This window comes from Equus quagga, chromosome 6 (genome assembly GCF_021613505.1).
Source record: "Equus quagga isolate Etosha38 chromosome 6, UCLA_HA_Equagga_1.0, whole genome shotgun sequence".
Lineage (NCBI taxonomy): Eukaryota > Metazoa > Chordata > Mammalia > Perissodactyla > Equidae > Equus > Equus quagga.
In genome coordinates, this window is record NC_060272.1 from 134,988,138 (window position 1) to 135,002,559 (window position 14,422).

The following is a 14,422-nucleotide window of genomic DNA, read 5'->3' on the forward strand; positions in this document are numbered from 1 at the left end:
CGCAGCTTCATGATCGAGGAGATCCTCACCGAGCCGCCGGGGCCCAAGGGCGCCGCGCCCGCCGCCGCCGCCGCCGCCGCCGCGGGCGAGCTGCTCAAGTTCGGCGTGCAGGCGCTGCTGGCGGCGCGGCCCTTCCACAGCCACCTGGGTACGTGCGGGGCCGGGCGCGGCCGGCTCGGCGGGAGGGAGCGAGCAGCGGCGCCTCGAGGACGCAGCTCCGGGCGGGCGCGCAGGCCCGGCCGCCCTCTCCGCGCGCTCCGGCCGGGAGCCGAGGGGCAGGCGCGGGCCGCGCGGAAACCAGGCCTCGTGCCCGCGGGCCGGGCGGCCGGGAGGGCGTTCCTCTGTCCTTCGCTGCGGCCCTGCAGCCTCCAGCCCGGAGGAGGCCAGGCCCGGGGCCCGAGCCCGCATTCGCGTCGCGGCGCGGGAGCAGACCCCTAACGTCAGACTGCGGGTCAAAGGACCTCGGGCCGCCGGCGCCTGGGCCTGCGCCGCAGAGGGCTGGCGGGAGCGGCCGCGGCTGCCCGAGGCGAAGAAGCCGGGCCCTGGGGCAGAGGCCCGTGTCTCCGAGTGCTGTGCTGGGGGCTGACGCTAGCTCAAGCCGGCCTGGAGTCCCCCGGAGACCGGGGTCTCAGGCGGGCACCCAACCGGCCTCTGCTGCACCGCCGACCCCATAGCCTTGCCTGGGGACAGGAGGCCTGGCCGTGAGCAGCTGCCCGGCTGGCCCTTCCGCTCCAGGTCGGCTGCGTCTCCGTGGAACTCGGGCTGCTGCTCTGGCCCTTTCTGCCCCCGCAGGTTCTCTTCCTTCCCCGGCGGGGCCTGTCTGCCGTGCTGGTGCCCTCTCCACCCTCCTTCCTCTGTCCCACCTCCCCCAGGGATCCCCTCTCCCCCGGCCCCCTCCTCACATTTACCCGCATCTTGCTGGCCCTTGCTGACTCCAGCAAGGCTAGCACGGCCCACAGTCGAATGCCTGTCCGGGAAGGGAGGCCTCCGATGCTCGAGAGGACCCCAGCCCCGCAAGCTGCCTTCCTCAGCGCCCCGCGACCCTCTGGCCGGTGCTGCACGCACCCCGGGGGCGGCAGGGCCAGTGGGTTCGTTTTAAGGCCGTCTCTGATGCAGCCTCTCCGCTGCCTTTTGCCTCCAGCTGCACTGTGGTTAATAATTCGTTTGAAGCGGGCAAAAAGAAAAATCGCTTTAGAACTAATGAAAATGGAAACATGTTCTTGGGGAAGAGCCTAAGCAGTGAAAATAGGAAGGGCAGTTTCCCAGTTCAGGGTGCTTTGGAATTTCGGGGAAGCCCCAGCCCCACTCCTGCTGCCGCCGGGCCGCCCGCCGCGGCGTGGCTGCTGTGCCGGCGCAGAAGAGGGATGTGCGCGCTCCAGGGATAGTCTTTCCTCCAGACGCAGCAAGGCCGATTTGCTTGGGGCAAATCCTCATCTTCCTAACTCGCTGCCATTTCTTCTTGGTTTCCCTTTTCTGTGAAAGACACGCTCTGTGCGCCTGGGAAGTGAGACTTTGTTCATTGAGAATCCAAAAATCCCGGAGGCGCTGGGGCCTGGGGAACGCTGGGCAGAGCCGGGGATGGGGGAGGTCCGGGGACACTGGTGTTGAAGAGGGCCACCTTAGGCGGGTGGCCCAAATCTAGCGCTTCGCGTCCAGGCAGGAAAGTTTTGTGCTGAGTGCCACTGGCCAGGCGCGAGCGCCGGGGCGGCGACGGCGGCGCCGGCTGGTGCCGGGGTCTCCTGGAGGAGGAGACCGGCCCGAGCTCACGGGCTCCCCGCTCTCTCTCCCTGCAGCCGTGCTGAAGGCCGAGCAGGCGGCGGTGTTTAAGTTCCCGCTGGCGCCGCTCGGTTGCTCCGGGCTGGGCTCGGCGCTGCTGGCTGCGGGGCCCGGACTACCCGGTGCTGCGGGCGCGCCGCACCTGCCGCTGGAGCTGCAGCTGCGCGGGAAGCTGGAGGCGCCGGGCACTGGGGAGCCGGGCACCAAGGCCAAGAAGGGGCGTCGGAGCCGCACGGTGTTCACCGAGCTGCAGCTGATGGGCCTAGAGAAGCGCTTCGAGAAGCAGAAGTACCTCTCCACACCCGACAGGTAGCGCGCGGCCAGGCCGGGCCCAGCGGGTGGGGGAGGGGGCTGTTCGCCCTGCTGAAGGTGCACCCCGCTCTTTCCAGAATAGATCTCGCGGAGTCCCTGGGCCTGAGCCAGTTACAGGTGAAGACGTGGTACCAGAACCGGCGGATGAAGTGGAAGAAAATAGTGAGTGTGCCCCTGGCTTCTGAGCCCTGCTTGGTGCCCTTGTGCCCTTTAAGAGCTGCTCTCCGGTCCACACTGGAGACTTCTGCCCAACCCTCTGGATTCTGGCTTTTCTCCGTGCCTGGTGCCCACAGGGACCCTCTCTGCTCTCTCTGTCCCTCTGGGTGACCTAGGACAGACCTCATTCCTTTGTGCTGCGCTGCACCCTGAGGCCTGTGGCAGCCTTGAATCCCTCGGCCAGAGCCTCTGGTTGCTTTTCCCCAGCGGTGCTCAGACAAATGGCTGCCACTTCCCCGGGGCTAGGTGCGGCCTCCGGTGGCCTTGTCGGGCCCTCCAGGACCTGCCTGGGCACAGGGCGCCGCGTCCCGGGTTCCCGGTCCCAGCTCACAGTGGTGCCGGCTGTCCCCCGCGCAGGTGCTGCAGGGTGGCGGCCTGGAGTCTCCCACCAAGCCCAAGGGGCGGCCCAAGAAGAACTCCATCCCCACAAGCGAGCAGCTCACGGAGCAGGAGCGCGCCAAGGAGGCGGAGAAGTCGGCGGAGGCGCCAGGCGAGGCCAGCGACAGGAGCCGCGAGGACTGAGCGCGGCAAGGGGTGCGGCCCGGGACCCTCGCGCCGCCGGTGGCCCCCTCAGCCCGCGGGAAGCCGCGAGCCGGCCCTTCTGCACCCACGCCGTTTGCTTTCTAAACGTTTTATTATCTTGAATGCGGACAGTTAGGGGCCAAACAAGGAAGGACACAGACCTTGAAGCCAAACCCCGGCCCCGGTGCGCTCCGGGCCCTGGCCTGGAGACTGGCGTCTGGCGCTGCGGAGGGTCGCCTCCAGTCGGAGCTCCGCGGCGCCGGGCGCCCCACGCGCATTCACGCCCCGCTCCTCTCCCGCACCCCCACCCGCCTCGGCCGGTTCCGGACGCCGCCGGGCGCACTCCCGCTTCCGCGCGTCAGGGACCCCGCTGCTGGAGCAGGCCACCACGGCCGGCCGGAGATGGCGCCCGGACAGCCCGGCGCTCGGCCCTGCAGCTGGGTCCCCGACGTCGCTGGGGCCCCTACCCCTCTCTTGCGAAGACGGTGATCTTTTTTCCAATAAAATATTTTATGACACCGCGGGGCTTGATGAGGGGGTTTCTGAATCCAAGGGGGTGGGACGGCAGAGGAGGCGGCGAGGAAACAGGGACACTCGCAGTGGCTTCTAAACCCTCATTTCCCGGGGCTACATGGAAGCGAGCTGTGACCTGCTCCACTGGCTCAGGGAGCTCGGTTGCTGCGGATCCTAGGAATCGCTTCCACTCTGCGCATGAGGGCCAGGCTGAGCCCCCTGCCCTCCTTCCCAGGCCAAAAGCGTGAGAGCCCTAAGCCACCGCGGGGCTCTCTGGGGAAGTGGTTGGGGCTAGAGCTGCTCCATTTGTTGGTTCAGTCTCCTGGGACATGAAGGACCGACTGTGAGGTCCTTCAGATGGTCGCAGCCAGCCATTCCTGAAGCTGACAGGGAACCGAGGACTGGACGTTCACACAGAGGCCCGCTGCCAGCAGCAGCTCAGTCCGCAGCGGCGCCTGCCTTCGGTTTTCGTTTTCCGCGGTGCACGCAGGGCAGAGGCGCAGGCCGCGGAGTCCCGACTCTGGGCATGAAGACCCCTGACCCAAGCAGAGGACCCCGAGCTCCCGCAGGCGCCCTGTCCAGGGCCGCAGCTTGGTGGCACGTGCCCGCAGGCGCCCCTCTGCACGCTGAGGGCTTCAGTCGCCTTCTCTCTGGTCTAGGCTGGTCTCCGAGCTCGCGCGCGGGTTCCTGTCCTTGCGGCTTCCTAGGAAGACAGTGACGGAGGTATGGGGATGGAGACATGGCCACTTTGCTGGTTAAAGCGCAGGGAGTGACCCCAACTTGGCCCTGCAGAGTTCTAAGCGGTACCAGGATTCCACCAGGCCCTCCAGGAGCGAATACAAGGGAAAGAGGAACGTCGTGCTCGGACGCCGGCTCCGCGCTGCAGAAACTGAAAAGGGCTTTCAGGGCCTCCGCCTGCGATGGCTACAGCTTCCTTTTCAAATCGTGGCTTAATCGTCCCTTCCTGAAACCTGCGCTTGGATTTCCGGTCCCCGAGCATCTCGGGCCTCGGTTTAGGCCCGAGGAGGGAGAAAGACAGTGCTTTCCGAGGGCTGCAGGCGATTCTCTGCGCGCCTCTGCCCCGCAAGTTTGGGAAACCAGCTCCCGCTCGAGGCTCTTAACCTTGCAAACAGCTCCCAGACTCCTGGCCGGCCCGCGTCCCCTGAGGGGCCCGAGAAAACCTGCGCGACCCTGGCGCGTGGGAAGGAACGGATCATCAGTGTGTGACTGCGCCCCTAACCCCTTCTGGCCCTGAGAGTTACCCCGGGGTCGGCTCAAGGTAGCGGTCCTCCGGTGACCCTCCCGCGCGGCCCGGCGGGCCGAGTGAGGCGCAGGGCTGCGTGTAATCCTCCCTGCTTCAAAGGGGAGGGTGGCGCGGTCCCAGAAGCTGCCCCAGGTGGGCCTGGGCGACCGAGAGTCCAGCCACGGCCTTTGTTAGCCACGAGGAGTTGTAGAAGAAAGGAAAGTGTAAGAGGAGAGAGTGTAAGAGGAGAGAGGTCCGCTCTGGGTCCTCAGGTTTTCAGGATCTGACCTTAGGCAGATTGCCCTCGGTTCCGCGGCGTTTCCCCAAGACGCCCTCACTGCACTGGACGAAAGGGCCGCCAAGGACCAAGACTCTAAATGGAGGGGGGGCGAGGGGAGGCGTCCGGCGAATCCGGCTGCAGAGCACAAAGCCCCCAATACTCCAGAGACTATGGCCCCCTCGGCTCCTCCAGGTACAGATGGGGAACCTGAGCGGGCACTGCTGTCGCGAGGTCACCAGCCGGTCAGGGGTGAGCTGGGCCCCAACGAGGGGTCTGGGTTCCAGCGCAGGCGGGGGTGGAAGGGGTTTCTGTCACCGCCTGCGCCGCTGTGCTCCTCTGCGGACAGGGGACCGGCGACCGCAGCAGACGAGCTCTCGAGGCCGGGGGAGGAGTGGGCGGCCGGGGCTTCCTTGCTTGGGGGTCCCTGTGACCCCACGGGATCTCGGGGGCAGCCAGGAGAAGCAGAGGCGCGGAGGTGAGCCATCTGACGCCGACCTGAGACTTCGCGCACGGCCCGCGGGGCCGGGACTCGGCGTAAAGGGCCGCATCCCATCCACGGAGGAGACGGGTGCGCCCGGCCCGCGTGCCACCCGCCCGGGCCACCCAGCGCGGAGACCCCTCCCCGCCCGGAGCAACCGCGCCCCCACTGCAGGCCGGGGCTCGAGGTGGGAGGGTCCCCTCGCCCCCTCGCCCCCTCCGCCTCCCCGCACATCTCTCCTCAGCCCCAAGGTCCTGGGAAACAAAACCCGGAGGCCGCGCAAGAGAGAACTGGGTCGCGGCTTCGCCTCCGGAGCTGGGCAGAGGCCGGGGAGGGAGCGGGCTCGGGCGTCTCGCGAGAGCCAAGGCCCTGCGGTGCGGGTGGGGGAGGGGGTTGGGTGGGGGTAAGTGGGGGTAGGTGGCGGGGAGGGGAGCGCCCGCGGCGGCCGCGACCCTGGGGACGGGCAGGGCCGGCGGCGCTCCGGGGCGGGCGCGAGATGCGCGCTGCGTGCGCTGTCTTGGGAGGAGGGCTGGGCCGTCAGAGGGACTTTGGGGAGGGCTGGCTGAAGGACCGGGCCGGGGCGGGGGGCCTCTGACCCTGACCCTGAGCCAGTCGCTCTCCGGGTCGGCGGAAGCGGCGGCCTGGCCCCGCGGGCGGCGCGGGAAGCGTCTGGGGAGGGGCGGGCCCGCCACGCCGGGGTCCGCAGCGGGTCCAGAGACTCGGCGCTGGTTCTCGCGGAGCCGGGCGCAGCGTGGGCGGCGGCTCCCCACCCTCCCCTGCCATCCCACCTTGTAAACATAAAGGCCACTCTAGTTTATTCCCTTTCCCTGGCTTGATTTCTCTTCGAGGGTCCCTGGTGGGAACCCAGAAGATGGACGAAAAGAAACGCAGGCCCCGGGCCACGCTAATGGCGGCCAGGTGCGAGGCTTGCGACTCCTGGAGTGGAGGGCGCGCTCTTATCGTACCTACCGGGAAACTGAGGCACGGAGCCGCGCGGCCTCTCAACCTGGAGTGAACACCACTTCCTGGCTCTTCCCAAGCCCCAGGATCCGAGGAGAGACCAGGCATCCCCTTCGTTTTGGGGCGCCTTATTTCATTTCTACGATCAAGGGGAGCCCTGCCCCAGCAGTGACACCTCTGATCCCCCTGGAGATCCTGTGTCCAGAGAGGGGACCAGCTGACCCCCAGAGCCTCTGCCCCAAGGCCTCTCCAGGGGCTGTAGCCAGGCCAAGGAGGACCACAGACGCCAGTCCAGCCCCTCCAGCTCAGCCTGGGCCTGGGCATTTGGAGCTGAAGGGAACTTCCCAAACGCCACCTTCCCAGCCTTACTCCAGGGAAGTAAGGGAGCCCGGACTCCTCTCTCCCTGTGGGTGGGCAGGGCAGGAAGTTGACAACAGCCACAGGCTGTAAGCTGCGAGTCAGCCTGGCTCTGGGCCGAGCTCTCGGCTGGCCCTGGTCCCTGGGCCGCTCCACACACATGGTGCAGTGGACGGCAGTCCTTCTCTTGTGTGAGGGAAGCCTGGTGGAGGCAACCCACCATAGGCCTCCCCACCCAGGCCTCCCCGCCGGCCCCTCCCCAACTGTGCAAGGGCGTCTCCCTTGTGTGCTTCATCGTAAGTCTCTATCACTGCATCTCATCAACTTGAAGACAGCATCTTCCCTTTTCTGAAATCTGGGTTCACCTGACAGTTGAGGGGGTGTCCCAGGCGCTGCGGGCCCCGTGCCTGCAGGATGCGACCGTCCCCATTGCAGGTGTCCCAGTTGGACAGCGGTGGCCCCTCCCCTCTCTGGCACCAACCCTCGAGGGAGAAAGCCAGGAAGCCTTCAGCTGAGCGGGACCTTCCATGAGGCTGAGGTGCAGGGGACAGGGCAGCAGCAGGGAGGGAACTGGGCGGCTCACCGTCAAGGCCAGGCCTGTGGGGCAGGGCAGGGCGGGCAGCTCTGACCTCGAGCAGGTTTTGGGTCACCTCAGTCCACTGGTTTCCTGGTAGTTTCTTTTACATGTAAACTCGGTAGTGATCTGTGCTGGAAACCTATGTCTTAATAGGCGCTAAAGAGATCTTTGATAAAAATCCCAGGTGATAGGAGAGCACTGGGTCGTGGCTTCCTTGGCCATGTTTTTTAAATTTTCTTTCTTAGTGATTCAGGAAAGAACGGCATCTGACATCAGCGGCGTCATGGACTCTCATATTAATCAAGCACTTATTTGGACCACTCACTCATGTGACAAGCAGTTACTGAGTGTGGCAGGGGCTCCCAGCGCTGGGACACAGGACTCACCCGTCGTTGATCCACTGACCGCTCAGTAAGGTGGGTGCCGGACTCCTGTTTTGCATGCACTGATACAGCTCAGAGATGTGAGGCAACTTGCCCAGGGACACACAGCTATTAGCAGCAGAATTCGGATCTGACTTCAGCTCTGTGAGTCTCCACTGCCCCTCTCTCAGCAGCCTTGAGGTTTGGCTTGGGGTGTCCCAGATGCCTCAGGGTCCCCAACAGCCTCTGCTTCTGGGAATGAGTCTCATCCACTTGTTCACCCCTTATTTATTAAATGCCTGCTGTGTGCCAGGCAAGGAGCTCACGCTGGAAGTGAGGAGCCTTGGGTAGAAGGCGCAGAAGCCACAATTAAATGCACAAGATGATTTCAGGGAGTGACAGATGCCTTCTAGAAAATAAAGCAAGTGATAGACAATGGGGGGGTGCTTTAGTCAGAGTGGTCAGAGAGGGGGTCTCTCAGGAGCAGACCATTCGGTTGAGACCTGACTGACAAGTAGGAGTGTGTGCCAGGCAGCAGCATAGCAAGTGCAAAGGGCCTGCAGCAGATAGGATGTTGGTCCAGAAGGCACGGGAGGAAGGTCAGAGCGGTGGGAACCAACATGGAGAAGTGGGCCGGGTAGTGGGTGAGGGGGCGAGGAGGCGGGCCCTGGCGCTGTCCGGAAGGCGGCGGGGAGGAGGCAGCAGCCTGACTCCCGCCTAGGGGGAAGCCTCCGCCAGCCCAGCCCCTCCTCGTTCATTGCGGCCACCAGAGCCCCGCGGCAGCTCCGCCTCCGCCGGGCAATTTGCTTTTTTTTCTTTTTCATAAGGATGCAATTTTCTGCGTGCTTTAAGGACATTAGGAGGGCGTTTGACAGACGCGCATGCGAAACGCATTAGAGGGGCTCGGGCTGTGCGGAGGCGGCGCCGCCCGCGGGCAGGGGCAGGTGGAGGCGGTGCGGCCTGGGGACCGGCCTGGGGGCAGAAAGGCAGAAACCGGGGAGAGGAGAGAAAAAAGAGAGGTGGCGAGAGAGGAGATGTAAAAACGGACACGGTACTGTAGAGCGTCTCAGAGAGAGAGAAGGGGGAGAGAGCCGAGGGGGCCGTCAAGACAGAGCCAAAAGGGGGGACGGAGCAGGGGAAGAAAGGTGGAGAAAGGGGCGGAGGGGATGGTGGAAGCTGAGGGAAGGAGTGGGTGCAGGCCCAGCCCTTCCTGGGGGCCTCCCTGGACCGCCAGGTGACCTGGAGCACAGAAGTCAGCGTGGCGGCCAGGTAGACAATGGGGACACCGGGAACACTCTCAGGCCCTTTGCCCTTGGCTGACTCCGGTGTTGCAGCCTCTCAAACATGCCACGCCCCTCCTTCCTGGGCCTTTGCACGTGCTGTTCCCAGGCCTGCCATTTCCTTCCCTGAGCTCCCCCTGTCCTGCCTTCAGCCTGGCTCCCCCTTGATCCCCAGCCGCCCGCTCTGACCCCGGCCTTGCTGGCTGGCGCTCACCAGCTCTGACGCCTTCTGCGTTTGCCTGGGGTCTGTCTTGGGCTGGGAGGGCTCAGTCCTGGCGCCGCCTGAGGGCCCCTAGCAGCAGTTCCTCTCCACCTGGCTTTCCCTGCAAAGTGAGGACACTGGACTTGCAGACGGGCAGACCTGGGTCCAGACCCGCTGGCTCCCGCTGGGCAGGTGCCCCCTGCAGATGCTCAGACGACTCGGGGAGCCTGGACGCCCGGCTGGGCTCTTCCCTTCCCGGGTTTCTGTAGGGCTCCTCCTTCCTGCACCTTCCAGGTGTCGCGTGAGGATGTGGTGCCGGGTGGCCCGGGTGCTCTCCCTGGCTTTGTGAGTGCCCCAACGCCTGCTCCACTTAAGGAGCACCAAAGCCGCCTGCCTTGGTTAGTCCTCATCACGGTTAATCCTCTTCACTGACCCTGAAGTCCTCCGAGGGAGAGACGAGCGAGTCCACTCCTCAGAGGAGGACACTGAGGCTTGCCCGCGAGTGCACAGGCAGAGCTGGGGGTGAATTCGGCCAGAGCGACCTCCTGCACCAGCGCCCTGTCCTCACCCGGGAGTAGACCCCCACGAAGGCTGACCTGAGCCATGGGGCCAGCTTGGCTCGGTGGTCAGAGGCACCGGTTCTAAGCCAGGCTGAATGCGTGCAAACCCTGACTCCACCACTCGTTAGTTGTGTGAGCTTTGGGCAAGTTACTTTCTGCTCTGTGCCTCAGTTTCCCTCTCTTTAGAATAGGGACCAATGATAAACTCTCACAACCTCCTTGAGGTACCTGACCACCCGGCAAGTGGAATTTCCCCCACAAAGCCTTGGGGATCTGGGCCGATGGGAGCTCTGGGGGTGTTGGCAAGACAGCAGCCCCCACAACTCCCTTTGGTTGTCTCCGTGGCACTGACCACTGTGTTCAGTTTTCTGAGAGGTCGTAGGCTGGATTTCTGGCCGTCTCTCACACTGGTGTGTCTGCCTCTCTTGCTCCCATCTGCCTGCCCCCCGCCCCATGCCTGGGATGGTGCCAGGACATGCAATCCCTATGGGCAGAGGAGGGGATGCCCCCTACAGGCTGGAGGTCCTGGGGCAACCCCCGTGCGCTGAGGACGCAAGTGAGGATCTTGTAAGCGAGAGCTTGGCCGTCACTTGGACAGATGGCTCTAGAAAGCAATGCCCCTCCTCCCAGGGCCTTGTGGTGGTAAACTGAGGCAGGGGCAGGGTGACTGGCAGGTTACCAGCCACCTGGGAGAGGCCCTGGGGGGGCTCCCCTCGCTTGGGGTGGCTGCTTGAGGCCTCAGGGTGCGTCATTCCTACCTTGCTCTTCAACAGCTGCCATCTGCCCCGGCCAGGCCCAGTGACGAGGCCAGCGCCCCCACCCACGCCCTCCTCTCACCACCCTCTGCTGGCCGTTCATTCCCTGTCCCACCCTGGGGGCCCTCGCGACCTCCAGAGCTCCCTGCCCCGCCTGCGGCACTGTTTCCGCCCTCTGCTGGCCCGCCTCAGATCCTTTCCAGGGGCAGCTTCTCTCAGAGACCTCCCTGGCTCCGTCTCAGTCTGGGGTGGGCACTTTGGGGTGCTCTCACGTCTCTCAGGCTTGCCCAGAACCTGGACAGCCACACACGTTACCTCCAGGCTGTGGGCAGACACTGTCAGGCCTGCAGTGAATGAATGAATGAGTGATGGGTGCTGGTGCTGGCCTCACGCAGGCTAAGTGCTTCTGCGGCCACCAGAGCCTGTCCTCGCAGGAACTCACACCCCCACAACCCCAACAAGCAGTCCCCAACCAGTGGCTGCTGGGAGTTGATGGGTAACCGTGGCCCTCGCCCCAATTGCCCCAGTGGGAACTTGCTGGAAAACATACCTTTGTCTGCTGTGTGGCGTTCTGTCCTCTAACGTGAGTGCATGGGGTGAGCTCCATGGAGGGCAGGCAGGAGGGTGGCCACAACACCAGCCCCACTGAGGCTCTGAGTTATTGGGGCTCTGTTGTGATTTTATCTGAACCAGAGGATAGCTGCCAAATGAGGTTTGAGAGGGCTAGATGCAATCGAGGCTTTCTGAGGACCCCTCCCAGCTCAGAGCATCCGCAGTCATCTGATGCTGTCTGTCTACCTTCAAGCAGCCGGTGGCTTTGCTTCACCCATGCAGCAGCCACCCTGGTGTGTGAAGAGAGGAGGAGAAAGGGCAGGAGCAGGACGAGGAAGGGGGAGCAGGAAGGAAGCAGAGGATGGAGAGGGGAGAGGAGAGAGCAGAGAAGGACACCCATGCTGCCCTGATGTCTGGTCTGTGTAATGCTAGCAGCTGCTGTTCAGAAACTTCTGGACGCCTGCCCGCAGTTCCCGCTTGTCAGGGAGACCTTGGGCGTCGTGTGAAGCAAGCTAGCGGGAGCCCTTCTAAGAAGGGGCAGCGTGTTTCTCTGCAACCACAGCCCTGCCCGGCGGCGCAGCGGACGGAGGACCTGCAAGCCAGGAGGAGGGAGGGAGGACCCAGAAACCAGCCCATGGGGGGTCTGGGGGAAGAGCCAGGCCGGCTGCTCTGAGATGTGCCATTCATCCATTCGTGGGCTCATATCCTCACTCCTCCTTTGATCCTGCAACAAAAAGCGATTTATGCCTAGTGATGCGCCCATGTTCACAGCAGCATTATTCCCAACAGCCAAAAGGTGGAAACAACCCACATATCCATTGCTGGATGAATGGATAGGTAAAATGTGGAATGCGCACACAATGGAATAGTACTCAGCCTTTAAAACAAGGAAATTCTGACACAGGCTACAACACAGATGAACCTTGAGGGCATGATGCCCAGTGAAATAAGCCTGTCACAAAAGGGTAAACACTCTGTGATTCTGCTTCTATGATGACCTAGAGTCCTGAAATTCGTGGAGACAGAAGGTAGGATGGTGGGTGCCAGGGGCTGGGGGAGGGGGCTGGGGGTGAGTGAGGGATGGGGACAGAGTCCAGTGTCACAAAGGAAAAGAGTCGTGGGGCTGGATGGTGGTGATGGCTGCACAACAGTGTGAATGTGTTCAATACGCTGAGCTGTGCACGTAAAAATGGGGGACGTGGTAAATTTTATGTTATGTTTACTTTAGCACAATAAAATAAAATCTTAAAAGAAAAAAGTATGTTCTAGCTCTATCCACTGACTATTCCTTGAAACAATAAATCCAGTAGCAACGTGCATGCCTGGCGCCCTCACTGTGGACTCAAAGTAACATTTCCCCCCGCAAGGAGCCAGGGGTCTGCAGAGATGTGGCTGGTCTCTGGGTCCAGAAAGGGACAAGGTGACCCCGGCACCTTGTCATAACAGACTGCAGGGACAACAGGGCACCTGTGAGAAGGACCAGGGGCCAACGAGAAGAGACTCCACAGGCCAGTTATGGGATAATTTAGCAACAAGAACAGCAATGGTTGGAGACATGTCAAATATTGGAAAACATCAAATATAAACTCGACTTTGTAATGATACTAAGGAAAATTAATTAGTTGCTTTTGGAGGATGCTAGGTGTGATGGACTGAATGTTTGTGTCCTTTTCAGATTCATATGTTGAAATCCTATTCCCTAAAGAGACGGGTTGGGCCCTGGGGCGAGGAGCGGGGCCAGGCTGGTGGCTCCATACTGCATGGGTCTCTGGGAACCAGTCCTCGGGGCACGACGGGGTCCCCTTTCTCCTCTGGGAGGCTGCTGCCCACAAAGAGGTGCTTTCTCCCAGTGTCAGCGGCCAGGGATGCCCTCGCAAGGGGGTGAGCTCCCCGTCACGGGAGGTGTGAGATGTGGGAGGGGCCGTAGGAGGCCTGCTGTGGCAGGTGGGGCGGCCTCTGAAGGCACCTCTGGCGCTTAGAGTCGTGGTCCTTCTCTCCAGCCTGTAAGCCAGGAAACAAGCTCAGGAGGAGTGGACGAAACCCAGGGCGTCCTTCCTGCCCGCAAACCGCAGGGCCAGCAGCCCTGCCGCGGCGTCTGCTGGTGGGCGAGGTGTGGGGAGCGGGGACTGACGGTGCTGCTTACTGTCTGGGGGCAGGCCTGGACTCCATGTCCCCATCCAGGGAGCGCTGACCCGCTGGGGGCACGGGGGCTTCCCGCACATGTCTGTGCCCCTTCCCTGCCGGGGTCTATGTCTGCAGGACCAGCCCCCGCTCACTCCGTTTCACCACAAAGTGCTGTTTGTGATTTTTTCAAACACACTCTCTCTGTGAGTGACTCATGCATTTAAAATTATTTTAATATATTTTACACACTTGTGCATAAATGGGGCCGTGTGTTTCTTCGTATTAAAGGCGTCTTATTCCGGCTGGTCATAATGTGATTGGGAGGCTCTCTGCCGAGCCCGGGTATTTATAGGGAACCGGAGAGGTAAACAGCACTGAGGGCAGCTCTGCCTCGGGGCATTCCGGCCATGCCGGCCATGCCTGCGCCCTACGTCCCCTCTGGGGAGCCCCGACTCCAGGGCCAGGGCGTGTGGGCTGCAGGCCTCCTGCGTGTAGCAGCACAAGCTGCCGGGGGCCCCAGGACCGGCTCAGGGCCAAGGGAAGGGATGGTCAGGCGAGCACTGTCCTCGCATCCTGGTGCAGACACTGTGGGCACAGGGGTGGACCAGGAGGCCCAAGTCTTGTCCTTGTGGAGCCGACGTGCTGCATTTTCACGAACCTGCAAAGTGTCAGGTTAGCCCTCTGGGGCCAGCTCTGCTGCTGTCAGCTCCTGTGGCTGGGAGGTGGACGTGTGAATGGACCCCACCTTCCTTCCTGCTCTCCTTGAGGCCCCTGGCTCCCTCAGGCTCCCCCATCCCTCTCCACTCCAGCCCTCCCCTCCTGTTGGCCTATACTGTCCCTCCAACACCTGCCCCGGGGTAACACCTGCCCCAGGGCCTTTGCCCATGCTGTTCCCTCTGCCGCAAAGCTACTCCTCAGAGCCAACTGCCTCCCAGAAGCCCCTCACTGCTGCCCTCTCCCTGCCTCAGTGTTCTCCTAGCATGGATCCCTATCTAGCGAATTATCTGCCATTTTTATTTTGTCTTGTTTCTGTCTGTCTTTCCTTCTGCAGTGCAATCTGCAGCACTTTTCTCTCCTTCATCCGTCCTATGTTCTCAGCTTCCAGGACAGCGCCTGGCACATAGTAGGTGTCTCATAAATATTTGCAGACTGACTGGACGGATGCGTTGATTGATCATCTCGTCTCTCGGTGAATGTATTGCCCACATTTTCATCGGGTGTGTACGGGGGTGGAACTGCTGGCCCCAAACACGCATGGACTCGGATCCATGGAAACTGCCAGCAGCCCTCCTCCGGGCCCCGCCCCAAACTCCCCTGTGGGATCGGAGCGGCTCCCAGAGTCCCTGCGCTTGG

The 14,422-nt window shown here is 62.9% G+C and overlaps 1 protein-coding gene across 1 annotated transcript; it reads left to right on the plus strand.

Moving 5' to 3' along the window:
- Window positions 1–9: 9 nt before the first annotated feature.
- Window positions 10–2,826, plus strand: LOC124240652 (homeobox protein BarH-like 1). The gene is made up of 4 exons (XM_046663753.1): window positions 10–148; window positions 1,794–2,085; window positions 2,166–2,250; window positions 2,662–2,826. Exons 1-4 carry the CDS (start codon window positions 10–12, stop codon window positions 2,824–2,826), a joined length of 681 nt encoding a protein of 226 aa, XP_046519709.1.
- The last annotated feature ends 11,596 nt before the right edge of the window (window positions 2,827–14,422 follow it).

Coding starts and splice junctions, on each gene's coding strand:
- LOC124240652 (XM_046663753.1), top strand. CDS start 10: ATGATCGAGGAGATCCTCACCGAGCCGCCGGGGCCCAAGGGCGCCGCG. Junction 2,086..2,165: donor TACCTCTCCACACCCGACAG/GTAGCGCGCGGC, acceptor CGCTCTTTCCAG/AATAGATCTCGCGGAGTCCC. Junction 2,251..2,661: donor GGATGAAGTGGAAGAAAATA/GTGAGTGTGCCC, acceptor TCCCCCGCGCAG/GTGCTGCAGGGTGGCGGCCT.